Source organism: Aethalodelphis obliquidens, unplaced genomic scaffold (genome assembly GCF_003676395.1).
Source record: "Aethalodelphis obliquidens isolate GAN/ISIS:26980383/991018 unplaced genomic scaffold, ASM367639v1 scaffold46, whole genome shotgun sequence".
NCBI classification, from domain to species: domain Eukaryota; kingdom Metazoa; phylum Chordata; class Mammalia; order Artiodactyla; family Delphinidae; genus Aethalodelphis; species Aethalodelphis obliquidens.
This window is the reverse complement of record NW_020837990.1, coordinates 3562118-3582243: the sequence shown is the minus strand read 5'-3', so window position 1 is coordinate 3582243 and position 20126 is coordinate 3562118. Positions and strand designations below refer to the sequence as shown.

The window sequence follows — 20126 nt, the reverse complement described above, 5'->3', positions numbered from 1 at the left end:
ACACACACACACACACACACACACACACACACACACACACACACACAATCCAGTAGCATTTGATAAGTATAAATAAAGACAGGATAGAGAACATGAAAATGAGGCTGATTATTAATAAGAAATGCAGCTGGCTACAAATTGAAAGTGAAAGGAAACCAATGAGTTTGTCTGGAAGCAAATGAACCTCCTAGTTGAGCAATGGAAGCTGCTGTTTGGGGGTTCTGATTCAGTAGTTTAAAAGTCATTTCCATTCATATGATTAGGCGAGCATCTGTCTTGGTTTATAACTCTGAAATTGTCACGGTCTCAGATCCACTGTGCAAAACCTCTTTTATTTTTGTAGGTCAATAACAACGGAGTTGTTTCATTCAACGTGCTGGTGAGCCAGTTCACGCCCGAATCTTTTCCCCTGACGGATGGGAGGGCCTTCATTGCTCCATTTTGGGCAGATGTACACAATGGGATTCGAGGCGAGATCTATTACAGAGAGACCACGGACCCTGTCATCTTGAAAAGAGCCACCAAGGACATCAGGAAGTACTTCAAAGACATGGCAACCTTCTCTGCCACTTGGGTTTTCATTGTGACCTGGGACGAAGTAACGTTTTATGGAGGAAGCAGCACCACACCTGTAATCATTCAAATTTTCCCTTTTCCACTTCGTATTCTGACATCTAATTCTTGTCCATCTTCACTACTGTGAAGGAGTCTAATTGTTAGAGCTGAAGAATGTCAGTTTCCTTGAGTTACACTGAGGAGTCTTGCCACCCACTTTCCAGGAAACAGAGGGAGCTATCACACCTAACCAGTCCAGTCAGCTGTAATATTTCAGAAGATGTGTCATCTCTATCATGAACCATTACAAATGTCTAAAAAGAAGCCCTCCACAAGTTTCTTGCAGTAGGTAGCATTCCTATTTTGCAGGAGAGTGATTGAGACACTGAGACCCCATACGATTAGGGACCCACCAGGAACCCAAAGGTCCCTTTTCCTTACCAGAGGCCCAAATGCCTCTCTCCATCAGCTAATTTCCTTTTCTTCTTTTTTCACAAAACCTGATAGGAAAAGGAAACTAGGGTGCCAGTTTGGAGCCAAATGATCTGGCTCATTTTATTATGTTATGACCTTTTTTAAAATTGTGACCAGGGCTAGAATTATTCATATTTGATGGTAATTGGATTGGGCAGTTGAAGTGTTTCATGAATAAAGTTTCAGCATCTGCTCAGAAATCCTAAATGGGCAATCAGATAACAGTCAGATAAGAAAGATTATCACTGGCATTATTATAGAGATAATCAACTTTCTACAGAAAGGGACAGAACATAATTTTCAGGAAAGCCTGCCGTTTGTGTGGATGACTTTGGCAATGGAGTTTTTTTGAAGCAGCAGATGCGTCTTCAATGTATAATTTCCAGTAAGCAAAGATACTCAGACATCTTCCCTCCGCTTTCTTAGGATTATTTCCAATCCCATCTGTTTTCCGATTTCCCTGGCGATGAGTCAGTTGTTTCAGGGTGAAACAGAAACTACTGAGTTAGAGGCAGAGTTGGAAAAGTGCTGGGCTTGCATTTCGTAGCTGCCCTGCCGTGAGCACCCTGCCTCTCTGCACCTTCTGACCAGAGCATCGCAAAGCACTTTATCACTAAGAGGTTCTGGAGAACAGAAAGATAAAAGTTTAAACAGTGGATGCACTGGCTAGAAATAACCTCTAAAGAAGCAAAAATTTCCCCCTGTCATGTTATGGATTGCTAACGACTCCTCGGGTGACGTTTTATGTCCTTGAGCCTCATACCTTACAGCTTTAGGATGCAGGATGCCAGCGATCGATAAATTTTAGTATCAGAGGGAGAAAAATAAAGAGAAGAAATGCCCATCAAATGCTGACCACCAGTTTTTCAAAAAAAACTTCCATTGGCAGTAAAAATGGCAAGATAATTCAGATACTTCCTGGTTTGTACTTGGGCGTAAATTTATGGACTAGGCGAGGACTCTTTCAATGAGGATGAATGAGGTAACATCTAAGTGCTTTGAGCTCCTTGGAGAAAAAGATGATAAACATCCTCCAGAGCTGCAGGAGTGTCCCTCCAGCCCTGTCTTCAGAATCGGCCCCTCTTCCATCTCCCACTATCCTAGGCCCCCCCTTCTTTAGAGGAACACGTATCAACAAGCCAAGTAAACACTGGGCATGAGAGATCTTTTAGAAGCAGAAGCCCAGTAGAAAGTCAAGAGGATGTGTTTACTTTAAGGAAGGAAAACTAATATTTATTGAGGCTGACTGTGAACCCAGGGCTGTGACAGGCTATCTTTGCAAATCATTTAGCACTCACAAGAATGTTCCCAAGGAAGTTTGCCGTCCACTTTAAAGGTGAGGGGATAGGCCTAGAGAAGTTAAGTAACTTGCCCAAGTGTCAAGAAAAGGGATTTGAACCTCATATGCGGCAGAGCAGGGTGCAAACCCAGTCTCCTAACTCTGAATCCTGAACTCTTTCCTCAGCTGCCCCCTCCAGGTAGCGTTAGAAGGCCTCTGAAGTATAAAAGGGCTTTTCAAGAATTAAAAACATGGTTTTACAAGAACAGATGCAGAGGAGTCTTACAACCCGTGTTGAAGAGTTACCTGTGGGGGGGGGGGGGTGAGAGTGAGGGAGAAGGTGCATGAGGGCGAGCCAGCTTCTGGAGCGTTCTTAGGATGGCTGGCTGGTTTTAAGGTGACTTCTGGGATCAGACATGGGTTGCGTTCAAGACCTGCTTGGACCAAAGATATTTCCAACTTTATTTCAGGAGAAGGAATTCACATCCGGAAGGAGCATCCTGGTCTGAAGGAGGGTTTAGCTTTGGTCCTTGTGTGACGTTGACTTTATGCCTTTCTCTTGAATCTGACCCCACAGCGGCCATATAGGTGACTGCTCGCTCCTCTCTGTGTCCCACTTTGCCCTTTTGTTGAACGGGGCCAGAGAATGGAGGCATAAACCTGGGCGGCTCTATCATAAACGCCATCAGCTGTGGCAAGCACGGAGCTTGAGGAGAAAGTTCTCGTGTACAAAAAGGGCTTTTCTTTACTTGCACCTTTTCTCCCTCCCTGGGACTGTCTAGGATGGGAGATTTGGGGCTTCCAAGATCCTCTACCCCAGTTTGATTACACAGGATAAGGATGTGGGTCTTCCTCTGCATCTGACAGAATGTTAACCAGGACGGTATCGGGCAGCTGGGAAAATGCTAGGTTTGAATGGAAAAGGTCGAAGCAGCCTCTCCTTTTAACTCTGTTTTTTACTTGAATTTCCTGAAAACATGCATCAGCGGGTAGGGATTAGCAAAGGGAAATAGTAAAGGACAGAGTTTGCTACAGCTTTTTTCTGGAAACTGTTTGCAAGACTGATCTGAATGTATATAACATCTCCGTCCTAAAAAGTTGAAAATTAAGACCGTGTGTAATGACAGTGCACGAAGAGATCAGACTGGGAGCTCTGGCTCCAATTCTGTTTTCTGTTGCTGGGTCATTGTGGAACTTCCAGCAATTCATTTCCCTTGAGCCCTCAGTTTTCTTAGCTCCTATGATGGGAATGGGCCAAAAAATTGCCTGTCTTAGCATTGGTTGAGGTACAGATGGAGGTGGAGAATTTTGCAGATATAAAGTGATGCATAAATGCTCCATTAGAGGAGCAATTTCTCCCCACCAAGTGCTTTTTAAAAATCAATTTCCAGGGGCTTCCCTGGTGGCGCAGTGGTTGAGAGTCCGCCTGCCGATTCAGGGGACGCGGGTGCGTGCCCCGATCCGGGAGGATCCCACATGCCGCGGAGCGTCTGGGCCCGTGGGCCATGGCCGCTGAGCCTGCGCGTCCGGAGCCTGTGCTCCGCAACGGATCACTTTCCAACCTGCATTTAAAAGAGGGGGAGACATCTCACCAAGATTAGCGGTGTGTTCCAGGAAGCGAGAGAGCAGGGCCCATGCCACCACTGGAGTCCCACCGACTGGCATTTGCGTGCTCTGCCCTCTCCCTCCCCACCCCCACGCCCTACCCCACCTGCTCTGGGAACAGGTGCTCACAGCCCTCTCCCTGGCTTGACTAGTTCCTATAGTTTATTCTCATGCTGCCATCTATAGGTGCCCACGTATTATCACATGCTGAGTCGGGCCGCTGACTTTCCTATCTGGTGCCAGTCAGAGATGTAAGAGGGATGCTGAGTCAGCCTCTAGGTTATTCTCAGGCAATTTCTTTTCTGGATGCACAGCCCCACATGTCTTGCTTTTCCCCCTGGAGGTGAGAACATATTTGGAGAGAAGGCAGAGCACAGAGGCTGGGGTCGGAGCAGCTCTGAGCTGCTTGAGTGGGGAGGGGGCAGGGTAAAGGGAGCTGCTACTGGGGAGAGGAGCTCCTGGGGATGTGAGTCCTGAGCTCACCCACCCATTCGCATCCTGCAGGTGAACACCTTCCAGGCCGTCCTGGTGTCTGACGGCACCTATACCTTCACGCTCTTCAATTATTACGAAATCAACTGGACCACTGGGACGGCGAGCGGCGGTGATCCCCTGACGGGTCTTGGGGGAGTGATGGCCCAGGTAGGTGGTTCTCTGGCTCATCCTCCTATGTGTTTCTGAAGCACTGCACTCTCTTCTTACGCTCTTAGCATCTGGGGGAAATCCTGCTTTGAACTGGAGAAGCGTGTCTGGTCCTGCAGGTGGACTGAGGGACTAGTCTTGCCCATCTTTGATACCTGGATCCGGGTGTGGCATGAACTAGCGGGCCATTATCACCTGAAATGGTGGCCCCAGAGACTCCAGGAAAAGGGGTCTCTTGATTTCAGGTGTGCTGAAAACAAGATGGTGGGCAAGTAAACCAAGGTGGGGGGGGGGTTAGGGGATGATGTGTGTGCTCAAAAGCCTGCTCTTCCTTTTGTGCTCTAGGCAGGATTTAATGGTGGAAACATCACCAATTACTTCAGCCTTCCGGGGTCAAGAACCCCTGATATTGTGAATATCCAAGAGACCACAAACGTCAATGTTCCAGGTCGCTGGGCATTTAAAGTTGATGGGAAGGAAATTGACCCAGCCAATGGCTGCACCTCCAGAGGTAAAGGCATTTCCTCTTCTCTGAGGCAAAGCAGGGTTTGTTTCGTTGAGATAGGCAGGCTTTTAAGCCATGGTAGGGGGGACTCCTGGCTGATGCTTTACCCTTTGAAGTCTCTCCTCTGGGTAATGGAGATCAAGGTAATTTTTGCATGCACGTTCATCGCTCCAGGAGCTGAAACCCTGCGCTGGCCATACCGCAGTTTCTGAAGTCTTTGCCTGGGGTATGAACACAGCTCCCCATTGGGAACTACTGCACAGTGGACGAGGCTCTCGAATGATTCCGCAGCCAGAGGGACAGAAGAGAGCCCTCCTGTTTAACATTATTTTTGTTGTCGTTGTTGTTGCCATGTCCCCCTTTAAATTTTCCTTCTCATCTTTGCTCCTGCTCTACCACCTGCACTTTGTAGATCCATGGGAGTGGGTGAGCTTGAAGCATCACCAAGTCTGTACGAGAGAAAATCAGTACCTCCTAGTATGATTAGAAAGAAAGGAAAAAACGTGTCATAGTCTTTAGGGTAGCTTCTCCTAAAATCCTCCAAGCAGCAGCAAAACATGCAGGAATTTAGGGAGAATCAAAGCCGGCTTTAGGTCTGTGTGAACAAGCTGTAGGTGAACCTCCACGGGTTTCCTTTACATTGGCATCCAAAGTTTGGAGCCTCCTCTGAAATGTCAAAACCCCTTCGGATGTACAAAACAGCCCAGGACTCTCACAGGGACACCATGGTTTATAGATTCCTGCTTCTTATATGTCTAAAAGTATTCAGAAAACAGGATTTCTGGGCATATTTCTGCCTCTAGGAGTGGAGGCTATAGCAACTAGAATTAGTCAATCATCTATGCATCTGTCTGTGCGTTTATCTACCCGTCCACTCACCCACTCACCTACCCACCCATCTACCCATCTACCCATCCATCCACTTAGCCTTCCAGCCACTGCATCTTTCCAAATGTGCTTAGCCAATCTCTTAGGTTGGTGAAGATGGTGCTTGCTCTGGACCCCCATGACCCTACCATGGTAGAGAAGACAGCACAGAAACAGTGATGATACAATGTAAGACCTATTATGAGAGATATGAGTGCAGGGTACTGTGTAAGCACAGAAGATGACCCCGGGGAAAATGCTTCCAGATTCCTAAGAAAGTTATGGGTTGGGATGAAAATTTCAGGTCTCTTGCCCTCCTTCCATTGAGAGCATGGCCAGGTGACCTCTGAGTCTCGGCACCCCTGAGGGCTTTGATTTGTGTAATAATCAGAAGAGCCATATTCACCTGATCTGAAATGCCCACACCCTCTGCCCCCATCCCCTGCGCTGTGGTCACACTTATCAAACCTCTGCTTTTGCTCTGAGGAAAGGTCATTTGTGAAGATGGCCTGCCTGGGCATCTTTGCCTCTGTGGACTCTGTAAAGTCCTCCATGTTCGGAAGAGCAAATAAATGTTTAGAGCTAAGCCAGTATTAAACTGGACAGAAAAGAATCTAGCTCCAAAGGTCACCAGGATTTCAGAGATTGCACTCTCCTCCCTTACAGAGTGTAAACACATCATCTAACGTCTATGAAGATACCAAACCAATGCCCCGTTATCTCTCTCGCTTTTATGGCCTGAGCTAGGGACCTACCCAACGCCTCTCGCCTTTGTCCAAGTGTCATGGAGCTGACTGGCTGTGGCCGTGCTACCTAAGTGCCAGGTGACAGCCTCTCCTTGAGTCCCGGGAATGAAATGCTGTGATAATGGAAAACACTGGCTTTCAGAGCTGTGGGGTTGGTCAGATGCCAGCAGTGTACAAAGTCCTCACTTTGACTTCATTCTTTCCCTCCTGAGTTATGGCTTTGGGTTTCATATACAGGACAAATTCAATCTCCTCATACAGGCTGCTGTGCATTTTAATGTGCCACTGGACATACATCAATCTAATGAGATGGGGATTTGGCCTGGGCGATAACAGGGAAAGTGTTGCATAGAGCTGGTTTATTATATCATCATTTTGCAAACAAAATTATCTCAGAGAGTCTACCTTTTGGTCCAAACCTCCTCTGTTCAAAGACATTTCCCCCTCATTTATTGGAAGCCTGAGAAAGCAGAGACTGGAAATCATACCGAGTGGAGGCTGTTAGAATATATGCAGCCTGGGTGAGTGCCAAAAAGCATTGAGGTCGGAGGGGCCTGTTTTCAGGGCTGATGCATCTGACCTACTGGGACTGTGAATACATCTATTATCCCATTCAGGGGCCATATGAAACATAACTGCCCGTTGAGACATAATTGTTCCTGTTAGACAGATATTGAAAGGACTGTCCAACTGCCATGGCTTCTGCCTGGGCTCACCTGGCAGCTTTGTGCTCTGCATTAGGTCTTCAGTTTTATAAAAATTTGAGAAACCTTTTCAAACTACGGTTTCAAACTATAGTTACTCCTGGTGTATGATATTGTTTACAATTCTTAATGTTGTATCTTTGATACTTTCCTTTTCAGACAATCTCAATGTACAAATACTTCTACCTTATTGACCTGTGCCAACTTTTTATAGCATCTCTGTTCCCCAGGAGGCAGGGATGAGAAAATAACCTTGTCCACATTCTGTGGGTCAGAACATTAAGACAGGCGGACGTTCAGTCAGTAGTCTTGGCAATCGATTGCAGATTTGTGACCATCGCCCAGTTCTCTTGACCCCGACCCCCAACCAAGGATTAGGTCATAGCCCCCAGCCCAGAGATGCTCCCGTGTCAACTGAAGGTTGATATGAAGAACTGGTAGATTTCAAGATTTTTGGTGAGGGAAATCATTCATTTAGAGAAATGGTTTTAAAGACTGAAAGCCTACCAAGGCAATAGAAGTATTTTAAACATTAGAACATCCCTTAGGACCATTCCCCTCCCCATCTCACTCTCCTCCTGACGTAGATTCTGTCAAGAAGTTCTGTCCAGGGGATAAAGAGAGAGGAGTGCTGGACTTAGACCGGGCCTAGGGTGAGGGGAGAAGACGACTGGTGTAGGTGTAAGTTCTGCCTAAACAGTGTCTGTAGGATTTATGAGCCCGGAAATGTGGGAAGCCAGGGGTCAGCCCGTTCCAGAATCATCCCAGGAGGCCTGGGATTTAAATTTGTGGGTCTGACTCCTGATTCTTTTCTGGCACATACTGAGCCCCCAGCAGCTGTTTGTTGAATGAGTGGATGAGTGAATGAATGATCACGTTAGCAAATGAACCGACAGTGTTGCCGAGTTACCCGGGGGGTGGGGGAGGGCCTTCTTTCGGAATACCCTTCCTCTTATCGCCGAAAGGAAGGCAAGGACTGCTGTGTGTCCTGGTGTATCCCATGGAGTGAGACAATGTGTCTTTCCTTGAATGAAAGTGTGCTCACCAGTGGTGGTGACAATAATGTCAAGAGCTTAGATTGGATTCAGACGGACTTGGCTTGGAATCCTGGCTTCGCAGTTGAGTTGCTGCGTGACTTGGATGAATTACCTAACTTCTCTTAAGCCTCAGTTTCCTCACTTGACAAGTGAGGGCAACACTTCATACTAATCGGGTTCTTTTGAGGATTAAACGGTATAAGGCAAGTAAAGCCTTTAGCCCGATGCCCAGCACAGAAGGTAAATGCTCAATAAATGTTAGTTCTACTGTCCTTATTCCCCAGGACAGTTCCTTCGGCGAGGGGAGGTGTTCTGGGATGACCTGAACTGCACCATCAAGTGCCGCTGTCTGGATTTCAACAACGAGATCTACTGCCAGGAGGTCTCCTGCAGCCCCTACGAGGTGTGCGAACCCAAAGGCAAATTCTTCTACTGCAGCCCGGTGGAGACCAGCACATGCGTGGTGTTTGGGGAGCCGCACTATCACACGTTCGATGGCTTCCTCTTCCACTTCCAAGGTTCCTGTGCCTACCTGTTGGCCCGACAGTGTTTGCATACTTCCAGCCTCCCCTTCTTCAGCGTGGAGGCAAAGAACGAGCACCGGGGGGGCTCAGCCGTCTCCTGGGTGAAGGAGCTCTCGGTGGAGGTGAATGGCTACAAGATTCTCATCCCCAAAGGAAGCTATGGAAAAGTCAAGGTGAGACCCTCTCCGTCCTTCATGGGGAGACGGAGAAGCTGGAGGTGCTTCAGCCTGGGGAAGACTTTCCCAGACCTACTGCTTTTGCTCTTTGTACCAAAAAGATGCATGGATATTTGTAAAGAACCATGCAAATATCTTGTAACATTCTTTACTAGGCTAAATTTTGTTTGTACAAGAGCTAACCTAGGCTTTCTCTTTGACATGTCTATCTGCTGTTTATCTTAAAGTACATTTAACTGCTTAGTTGACACACACACACACACACACACACACACACACGCACACGCACACGCGCACACACACACACACACACACACACACACACACATCCAAGCTCAGACATAACTGGGAACAGAAGTAAATTGTTTCTCATGAACCTGGCTTGCAACAATGGTAGCCACGTGGCCATGCCCTGGAGACAGTGTAAACACAAAGTACAAACCCGTAATTCACTACAGCTTTTGATTAACAATCCTCACATCCCCCATCCTGTTTACCCTAGAGCTGTGGCTTCATTCTCAGAGAAACGTCCAAACGTCCAAACTGATTGGTATATCCATGGGCACTGCCTGTCCAGGCAGCTGGAGTGGGCTCGGTGACTTCTTTAGTGAAACCTGGGTGGAAAGTTCCCCTGAAAGCTTTACCCCTTTAACAGAATCCCCCACTCCTGCTTGGAATGGGAGAGCACACAGATCTCTGTGGTTCGTTTAGCATATGCAAATGACTCCTGTCCCTGTCTACCTGGATTTCAGGCTGGGGCATTGACAAAAGAGGGAGAACAAAAAGCCAGTAGCAATTACTCAATCTGTGGAGGCCCCAAGTTTCATGATGTTAATGGAGACCTCAGGGCAGCCATGTATTTATTCAAGCAATAATAACCAGGACCGCGAGGGGTTGATTGCTGCAACCCCATGCTGTCCTTAATCCCCAAGCATGGAGGTCATCACAGAGATTACAAACCAGAACTGATGCCAGTGTAGGGAGGTCTTTCTTTTTTCAAAAACGTGTTGTAGTTTTAATTGATGCAGCGTGTCCAACAAAAGGCAGCACCAAGGAACTAATTCCACTTTTTCTGGCTCTGCCCTTCCTAGGTCTGTGCAGCGTATCAGTGCCGTAATTAGAAAAGTGGGCTATTACAGTGGTTAAAATGCCAATTTGCTTGGTGTTTGGTTAGTCTCCCTAGAGACAGCTCTGTAAATCAAATCAGAGGTAAGAATTCGGCTGCAGAAGTTTGGGGTTTTTCCCTTTTAAATTTCTGTTGTGCTGTTGAGCACCACACTTGTCCTTGTGGATAGATGCTAACATTTCCAGCTAGAAAAATGTTTGCTAGCTCTCCCCTACTTCCTTGTCTTGTGGGGATGATGTGTACAATATCTGAAGTTGGAAAAGAAAGCTTCATGCTGTATTCCTATTTTCCATTTTGATTAAAATTCTTTTCCCTTCACAGTCAGACTCTTTTTAGAAGGAAAGGGACACCAGCCCCTTGCTTTCAGGCCCAGCAGCTCTGCTAATTTTGCGTGGCTCTCTTCCATCGTCCCAGCGTAGGGCATGGATTCCTCAATTTTCTGTAGCGACAGGGAGATGTGGACGTGAATGTAAATGTTTCAGAAAGAAAAGGTTATGTGATTCCAACTGCAAGCAAACAATGGGTCCCTTTTCCTTTTGCCAAATGGCTTCCGAGCGTCTCTGAATACACCTGCCCTGCTGGGGAGGGTGCCTCCATGATGGCAGAGACCCCACCCGGGGTGAAGTGGGGACAGGCAAGAGGGGGTGGGAGGCAAGAAGGAGCCTGATTTGCCAACTTTCAGACACGCAGGGCGGGGCCTTGCAAACAGATCTTAACGAACAGGTTGCCTTTCTCCATATGCTGGGATTAGGAACTGGGCTCTGAATATGCATGTTCCCCCTTTGAAATGTTCTCAAGTGACAAAGTAAACAATTTAGGATTGTGTATGCTAACAGGGGCCCAAGAAAGCCAGCTAACATCCGTATACAGTAAATGGCTCCTTCTAACTAATACTTACCAGTTTTCATCTTTCTCCCCCAGATAAAACTGAGACATGCATGAGAAAGAAAGGGGGAGAAATGACCACTTATGTCGAAAAAGAAGGGACAATCTGGGCAACGCCGATGGGCAGCGTAGGGACACAGGCAGTGTGCGTGGGATGAGATCGGATGCAGCAGGGGGATGGTTGTGACATCCAGAGACAGTCCCCCCCGCCCCCCCGCCGCACCCTGTGGCTTCTGCTCTGAAGCACAACCACTGTCCTTTGTTAGCAGGGGCTGAGTGAGAGGAGAGGAGGGCATTCAGCGAGGGAGGTGTTTGGCATTTAGGATTATACCGCCTTGCAGATTTCACTTCCTACATCTCAGCATAGAGCGATACACCACAATCACCCAGCGCCCTCGCTGGCTGACCTTCCTCAGAGTGTGGCTTTTCTCATCCTTGTTGGCTAACTTGCTACCTGGGAGATAAGGATAAATCAATCAACCCCTGGGTGTTTTTTTTTTTCTACTTCCTGCTCTCATAGGATGGCTTACATCTCAAGCCTGTTTTTTTGTTCCCTTCCCCCATAAGTCATACTAATTTCTAGGGACAGAGAATTGCACATGCCATTAGCTGTGGTAAACCTTGGGAGCGATGCTTGGACAGTCTATTGTCTCACTTCCTAGACAACGCAGAGAGTTGCAGCAATGGTGGCACTAAAGACCCTTGATCTTTCTGTGTACCAGAAATCAGTACAGGTGCAGGGCAGCCTGGACATGCACTTACAGTCAACCCACCAGGGCTGTTCTAGGACTAACTATCCATTCCAGCCCTCAAAAGTGATGTCTAGAGATGCCAGGCACGTTAGGGGTGAAAAAGAAGAAAACTAACTCTCTGTTGCAGGCTTATCAAGCCACTTACACGTGGGACTCACTCTTTTTTTTTTTTTTAACATCTTTATTGGAGTATAATTGCTTTACAATGGTGTGTTAGTTTCTGCTTTATAACAAAGTGAATCAGTTATACATATACATATATCCCCATATCTCCTCCCTCTTGCGTCTCCCTCCCACCCTCCCTATCCCACCCCTCTAGGGGGTCACAAAGCACCCAGCTGATCTCCCGGTGCTATGCGGCTGCTTCCCACTAGCCATCTATTTTACATGTGGTAGTGTATATATGTCCATGCCACTCTCTCACGTCGTCCCAGCTTACCCTTCCCCCTCCCCATGTCCTCAAGTCCATTCTCTACGTGTTCGTCTTCATTCCTGTGGGACTCATTCTCTACGTGTTCGTCTTCATTCCTGTGGGACTCACTTTTGATTCTTCCCCCATTTCTCACTCCCCCCAGCAAAAAGCCCCAGGCCCTGTGGAGTGTCCACCACGAGCTGTCCCTCCTCCACGTCCAGGTGCAGGTCAGGCCTCGCCCTCATCAGCCCTGGCCTCCAGCACCAGTTGCCCGCCTGATTTCTCTGTTTCTAATCTCCACCTACTTCAATATACCCTTCGTACCGGCCAGAGTGGACTTTTTTAAACACAAGTCCGACCACATCATTCTCTTACTTAAAACTTTTTGGAGCTCTTCCTACAGAAGAGAAATCCAAGTTGTTGTTTTTGTGTTTGTGGCGTTTTGTCTTCTCTTAAAAACATGCTTCAAAGGCCCTCCAAGATCTGTTCCCAACACAGAATTCAGAGCAATTCTTCCAAGACGGAAGTCAGATCATGTCGATCTTTTGCTCTGGGCGCTCTCTTCGCTCTCGGCTTCCCTCAGAGTCACAGCCAAAGTCTCTACAATGGCTGACAAGGCCGTGCCTGTTGTGGCTGCTCTTATCTCTCTGCCCTCCCCGACCACTGCCTGCTCCTGGCTCTCCGCTCCGGCCACACTGGCCCGTGCGAACCCAGCACGCTCCACCCCAGGGCCTGGAACCCAGCGCCCAGCACGCTCCACCCCAGGGCCTGGCCGTCCCCTCTGCGTAAGCCACTCTCGCCCCAGATAACTGCAAGGCTTCTTCCTCATCTCAAATATCCCCTTCCCCGTGGGGTCTTCCTCGACCCTCCTGTCTAAAATTAGAAACCCTCTTCCCTAGCACTTTGTATCCACATTCCCAGCTTTATTTTCCAGCAGAACACTTTTCTGATGCTGTTATGTATTTTATATATTGGTTTTGTTTGCTGTTGGTCTCCTGAAGAGGAATAGACAGTTCCAAGAGGCAGGGATTTTCGTCCATTTCACTCATTGCTAATCCCCAACTCTTAGAACAGAGCTTGACACACAGAAAGGGCTGAGTTGACATCTACTGAATGAATGGACTCTGCCTGTGTCCAACTCCCTCTCCAGCCGCCCGTTCCCTTCCCTCTGCAGTACAGTGACACCCCATGACTGTCCCTATTCTCATGCAGCTACTTCTAACCACGTGATTTTATTCACTTGTCCTGGAATTCTCTGCCCCCTACTCTTCCTTTGGCTGCTTCTGTTTTACCTCTAAAGACCCAGGTCAGACTTAACTGCTCCTAAAAAGCCTATATGACCCCCCGTCCCCAGGCTGGATCAGTGGTCAGGTACCGTTCTCCCACTGCATCACTGCATCACCTATGAACGCATATTTAAAACTGTATGTCATAAATATCAATTTGTGTCCCTCTTCCTCAGTAGACCCAGACCTCATAACGGGCAGAGACAATTACTTTTTTTATTCTTTATTTCTCAGCACCTAACATCGTGCTTGGTACCCAGTAGGTGTTCAAATTTGTTGTGTTGAACGATGGTATGACATAGGCCTGGTATCAGGAAGTGACAGGGTGAAACACTCAGAGAATAACACCAGGGCAGCCTCAAAACTCGATGGTGGGGACAGTTTATAGAGCACCTTCCAGCTGGGAGGAGGGGTTGGGGTGCTAAGGGCAGCGAGGGGGTCATGGAAAGTATGTGCCTTAAGCTGAGACTTAAAGAATGGATTTAGAGGAGAAAGGGGGAAAAGCCAGGTAACTAGTCTTTCAAGAAAAGACGTGAAGCTGGCCCAAGAGCCAGCCAGGAAGTGTTGACAAGCACCTGGTCCCCAGAGGGGTTTGGAGTGGCACTAAGCAATGCACGTCTGTCACAATTCAAACACCGGCCTGCTCTCAAAGGTTCTGGGGCCTCTGCCTTCCTGGGAGGCAAGCCCGCTGGCACCCGAGCCTTTTGGGGGCCACTCTCTCTGTGGCGCTGAGTCGCTCCATCCCTCCCCCCTTTCCTGACCTCAGCTGGACCCACTGCCCTGGCCCCTGCTCACCTGCCTTTTTACTATTGCTGTTGTTGGCAGGTTAATGACCTAGTGGCTTCTTTGCCCGTCACCTTAGACTTGGGGGCGGTGAAAGTCTACCAGAGTGGCATGTCTACTGCCGTGGAAACGGATTTTGGGCTCTTAGTGACGTTTGACGGCCAGCACTACGCCTCCATCTCCGTCCCAGGCTCCTACATCAACTCCACTTGCGGGCTTTGTGGGAACTACAACAAAAACCCTCTGGATGACTTCCTGCGCCCCGACGGCAGGCCAGCCATGTCAATCCTAGACCTGGGAGAGAGCTGGCGGGTCTACCACGCCGACTGGAAGTGTGACTCGGGCTGCGTGGATAATTGCACCCAGTGTGACACGGCCACCGAAGCCCTCTACTTTGGCCCCGACTACTGCGGCTTCCTCAACAAGACCGACGGCCCCCTGTGGGAGTGTGGCACTGTCGTGGACCCCATGGCCTTCGTGCACAGCTGCGTGTATGACCTGTGCAGCGTGAGGGACAACGGGACACTCCTGTGTCAGGCCATCCAGGCCTACGCCCTCGTGTGCCAAGCCCAGGGCATTCCGATCGGAGACTGGCGAATCCAGACTGGGTGTGGTAAGCTGGCATCCTGTCCACACGGAAGGCCACGCCTGTGCAGGGGGGGCCGGGAGAGGGTTTCAGGGCTCCTCGGAGAGCTCCCTGTTAAGACACATTGCCCGAGAGTCAGGGTGAGGTTGAAATAGAGCAAATGATAAAGAACGAACTGTAAAAGCATCTTGACCTTTCTCCTCACCCACTACTGTGGCCAGAAAACAAGAAACCACTGATGGGCATCCGTGCAGGAGACACGGAATGCGTGGCCGGAAGAGGGCCCTTAGCAGGGGTGGCCCGGGCAGAGTTGAGCAGGGAGGGGGCCGTTTCTGAGCTGGAGGTGGCTGTCCCCACAGCTGTTGGGGACATGTGGACACTGGCCTGGGGAATCAAGAGCAGCCTTTGGGAGAAGAATGCACCTCCCAGATGGAACCCATGGCATTTTTGTCCTTGGATGTTTCCTCTCTACCTTCAGGTTCTGTGACTCCTGCTCTAGAGCATTTCAGCTGGTCCAAAAGGGGCAGGAGACAGGGCAGGTAGCAGACCCGGAAAGAGGCCTTGTTCTAAAATGCCGGGTGGTGAGGAAAAAAGCGCCCAAAGTGTGGGAAATCCAGCTGTCCCCTCGGAATTACACTTTCGGATTGAGCGTTTGGAACAATTTAGCTATCTTATGTCTTCCTTCTATACAACTTACATCTCTCTCACTTTTCCTAGTTATGTAAATGTTAAAAACGGGCAAACGAAAAACCAAATTGCTTCTTGGAATTTTGTTTCTTTTCTGGTCCTTGGTTTTCTCCATATGAGTAAACCGAAAATTATTATCCGTGCATTTGAGAGTGCTACAGAGGTGAGATTTAAAAGTTTCTTTCAGTTCCAAGGCCAGAGGGCAATTTTTTCCTATCTGTATAGGTTGGATTCATATAAATCAATATGTATCAGAATCAATTCTTAGAGAATTGATCAAACTACTAAAAGACAGTATATTTAAATGTTTTTGTGTGTGTGGACTGGCCAGCCTCTATCATGCCTGGAGTATCCATACCCTGATTGAAGTTGAGATTGAATATGACTTCTCTTTGACCCTTGTGCAATCCAAGGGCATCCAATTACCTAATTTTTTGCCTATAATGGTTATTTTTTTTCTAGTGGTACTACTATCCTACCCTCCACGTTCCTCTCCCTGTCTCTCATTTTAGTGGGATGAATTGTATTTAAATCAGAGAACTCGTCTACCAGGCTCTTGAGTCTCCGCCTGTTGGGGTCAACCAGACTCAAACCAGATTCAGATGTTCTTAAAATAAGAATCGAAGCTTTCCAAGGCAAGAAGGGCCTTCAGAAGGCATCCAGTTCCAGTTCAGTCTCCTGGGGGAATAGGCACACAGGTTCTTTTCAGATAGCTAAGGTTCTTTCTTATTTTTAATATCCCAGAGAATTCATTTTCACAGTCTTCTTTGGTCCCTGTTTGAAAGTTCACTTTTTCAAATTCCTCCTCTAAGAGTTAGATTTTTCATTTCTCCTGTGAGTTGGATTTATTTCCTCCTAGGAATGGGCCGTGTTCTTTAAAGTCAGACCAACTTATATGCCCATCAGTTGAAGATCTTAAACCATCTCGATGGTTGTAATTCACCCAGTACTAAAGCTGTATTGAATAATCAGTCGAGTCTAGTTAGGATAGGAACCTGAAGTTTTATTTCAGTCAGGATGATCCAGTGAGATCCCGCCCCATCACACTGCTCAGTAGTTACTACCAGAGCAGCTGCGCCCCTTGCGCACCCTCAGTCTCCCTTCCCCCAGTGAGTGGTGGCTCGGCCTTCCCTCCAGGCGCCAACTGGTCCAGAAGGAGCGTTCTTCCTCCAGGCCCCCGTGCGTGGTGGATCTGGCCGGTTAGCCCCTGGGTCATTCACCTTGTCGCGCTCTCTCCTCTCCCCTACGTCAGTGTCCATGGTGCAGTGCCCGAGCTTCAGCCACTACTCCGTGTGCACCAGCAGCTGCCCGGACACGTGCTCAGATCTGACGGCCTCCCACACCTGCGCCATGCCCTGCACGGAGGGCTGCGAGTGCAACGAAGGCTTTGTCCTCAGCACCAGCCAGTGCGTCCCGCTGCACAAGTGCGGCTGTGACTTCGACGGCCACTACTACGCCATGGGCGAGTTCTTCTGGGCCACGGCCAACTGCACGGTGCAGTGCCTGTGTGAGGAGGGCGGCGACGTGTACTGCTTCAACAAGACGTGCCGTGGCGAGGAGGTGTGCACAGTGGAGAACGGCTACCAGGGTTGCTTCCCCAAGCGGGAGACCTTGTGCCTGCTCAGCCAGAACCAGGTGCTGCACACCTTCGACGGCGCCGCCTACCCCTTCCCCGTCGAGTTCTCCTACACGCTCCTCAAGACCTGCCCTGAGCGGCCAGAGTACTTGGAAATCGACATCAACAAGAAGAAGCCGGAAGCAGGGCCTGCTTGGCTGCGGGGCCTCCGGATCCTGGTGGCCGACCAGGAGGTCAAGATAGAAGGCATCGGGGCTTCAGAGGTCAAGGTAAGACCCTTGTGGCCTTGGAGACTTTCCTGATGAGTCCCGCCAAGCGAAGGAGCCGCGCTCTTCAGGCTTGCCTGGCTGCCTCTGACCGTGAGCGGATTCTAGGAAGGCAATGACTCCGAAATGGGAGCATTTTCTAACTGTCAGCACCAAATAAAAGTCCATCAGGTGGACACCTGGAGTGAAGCTGGAATTCCTCGAATTAGAGCAGAACTAGCTCGCCAGAGTAGCAAATACTTATAGGATGCTTACTGTGTGCCAAGCACTAGCCTAAGCAGTATCACATTCATCCTAAGAGGTAGATAACATCATTATTCTCATTCTACAGATGAGAAAACAGAGGCACAGAGAGGTTAAGTAACTTCCCCCGGGACACACAGCCATAAAAGTGGGATTCACGCCTGGGTCAGCTGGCTCCAGAGTCTGTGCTCTTTACCCTGTACTATGATGCATCTCTTTCCTGTAGATGGGAATCCGTGTGGAGTAGCACAAGGGGTGCCTGCCATGGTGCCTCACGCCCTGCTGTCCTGGTCTGAAATACCCATCACTAAGCATGCAGACTCATAGATCATTAGTAAGAAGGAATCTTGGGCATCATCGAGTGCAACTCCTTGTTTTCACATGAGGCTCCCAAAGGGCTAAATGAGGGCTGTGGGCCTGACAGCTGGAAGGTGGCAGAGCGGGGGTGATGGAGGGTGAGGGAGGAGCAGATCTCCCTCCTCCCAGTGCCATGTGCATTTCATAATATCACATGACATCTAATTTAGAAAGCAAAAGTCAATGCAGTGAATAAAGCATACATCCACAAACTGAAAGGGCTGTGTTTTTATTCCCATTGACACACTGGCAGAAATTAATTTATCAAAATAATAATAGGTAGATAGGTGGATGGACAGCTAGATAATTAGATATATACACTGTGTGCTTCCAAGGGGCTGAGACACAGGAAAAGTAAAATTTGAAGGGAGAAGAAGAAGGCAGGACGTCGGGGACAGGAGGAAGCCACACGTCTACGGTGACTGTTGCTCACACTTCCGTTTTGTTTGGAACTAGTTTAGGGTCTCACACACACAAACAGCAAATGTGTTGGATCAGAGGAGGCTGGAAAGAAAGAAACAAAGATGCCCATGAAAAAAACAGTTGATGTCTGTGTGGTTTCCACACACTGTCAGCTTCTCAACCTTACTCCAAGGCTAGTCATGGGGCAGAGCCATGTCTTTATTCACAGCCTAGGAAATTGTGGGCACCCTGTGTGTATCTGGAACTGATGATAGCGATTTGAATTTTCAGGTGAACAGTCAGGAAGTGGAACTGCCTTTTTTCCATCCTTCGGGGAAGCTGGAAATTTATCGAAACAAAAACAGCACAACCGTCGAGTCCAAGGGTGTCGTGACCGTGCAATACTCAGACGTGGGTCTGCTGTACATCCGGCTCTCCACCGCCTACTTCAACTGCACGGGGGGCTTGTGTGGCTTCTTCAACGCGAACGTCAGCGAGGAGTTCTGTCTCCCCAATGGCAAGTGCACGGACAACCTGGCGGTGTTCCTGGAAAGCTGGACCACTTTCGAGGAGATCTGCAACGGGGAGTGTGGGGACCTGCTGAAGGCCTGCGGCAACGACTCAGAGCTGCTGAAATTTTACCGCAGCCGTTCCATGTGCGGCATCATCAACGACCCCTCCAACAGCTCCTTCCTGGAGTGTCACGGCGTGGTCAACGTCACCGCCTACTACCGCACCTGCCTCTTCCGCCTGTGCCAGAGCGGGGGCAACGAGTCCGAGCTCTGTGACTCTGTGGCCCGGTACGCGAGCGCCTGCAAGAACGCCGACGTGGAGGTGCAGCCCTGGAGGACCCACGACTTCTGCCGTGAGTTCGGGTGACGCCATGGGGGCGGCCGGCCGGGGCGGGGCATTGATAACCGAGACCGCGGATCTTCTTCTCTTCCTGGTGCAATCGCACTCAAGGACAATCTCATTAACCCTGCACATCTTCCCTAGTCTGATGTGTCCTCTGGAAGGCTCGTCCCCCCAGACCAGACTATTGCGCGTCTTTATTGTTGTTTCTAATCACACAATCCCTCTTCGTTGTAGAACAATTAGCTATTGACCCTTGGTTATATCTAGCAGAGGGGACACATCATGTCAAAGGACCGGAAATCTTTGTGATGGCTCAGTGGGCGCCTTCTCTCTTGGCAAGGCAGGACCGCATTCATTTCAGCACATGGCGATCAGTCAGGGTGCCTTTCCCGGAGTAGAGATTAGCCCCGCTCCCCAGGGCAAACCTGACAATGGTTCTTGAGAGAGTCCCGTGGGCCTGGTTGTTCATTTTGCGCCCAGAGTATCTGACCCCTCTCAGCAGTACTTATAGTAATGAGAATAATTGCTGGGAAGACGAGACATATAATCCCCTTGGTTCTGGGCGAGCCCAGGGGGAGGAGTAAATGGAAGGGCAGAAGGAGAAGTGGCTGAGGGCAGGACCCAGGCCTGGAGGCAGGACTGCCCCACCTGGACCACATCTCCCACCCCAAGAAGGTCGGCCCTCACGAAGACCAGCGCTACCCCTGAGATTCCATCCTTTACATCTGGTTATGTCTCTTCCATTATATTTCTTCCTACCTAAGTTTGTTTATTTTTTTAACTTTTTATTTTGAAA

General features: G+C 48.9%; 1 protein-coding gene across 4 annotated transcripts in view; it reads left to right on the top strand.

Annotated features, from left to right (window-relative positions):
- TECTA (tectorin alpha) overlaps positions 1–20126 on the top strand; it is a 78964-nt gene that overhangs the window by 15005 nt on the left and 43833 nt on the right. For all 4 annotated transcript variants that reach the window (XM_027081995.1, XM_027081996.1, XM_027081999.1 and 1 more), the window contains 7 exons: positions 344–631; positions 4418–4555; positions 4901–5066; positions 8699–9111; positions 14401–14971; positions 16884–17476; positions 18767–19340. In XM_027081995.1, coding sequence (XP_026937796.1) covers positions 344–631; positions 4418–4555; positions 4901–5066; positions 8699–9111; positions 14401–14971; positions 16884–17476; positions 18767–19340 — 2743 coding nt within the window. The remainder of the gene's footprint in view (positions 1–343; positions 632–4417; positions 4556–4900; positions 5067–8698; positions 9112–14400; positions 14972–16883; positions 17477–18766; positions 19341–20126) is intronic.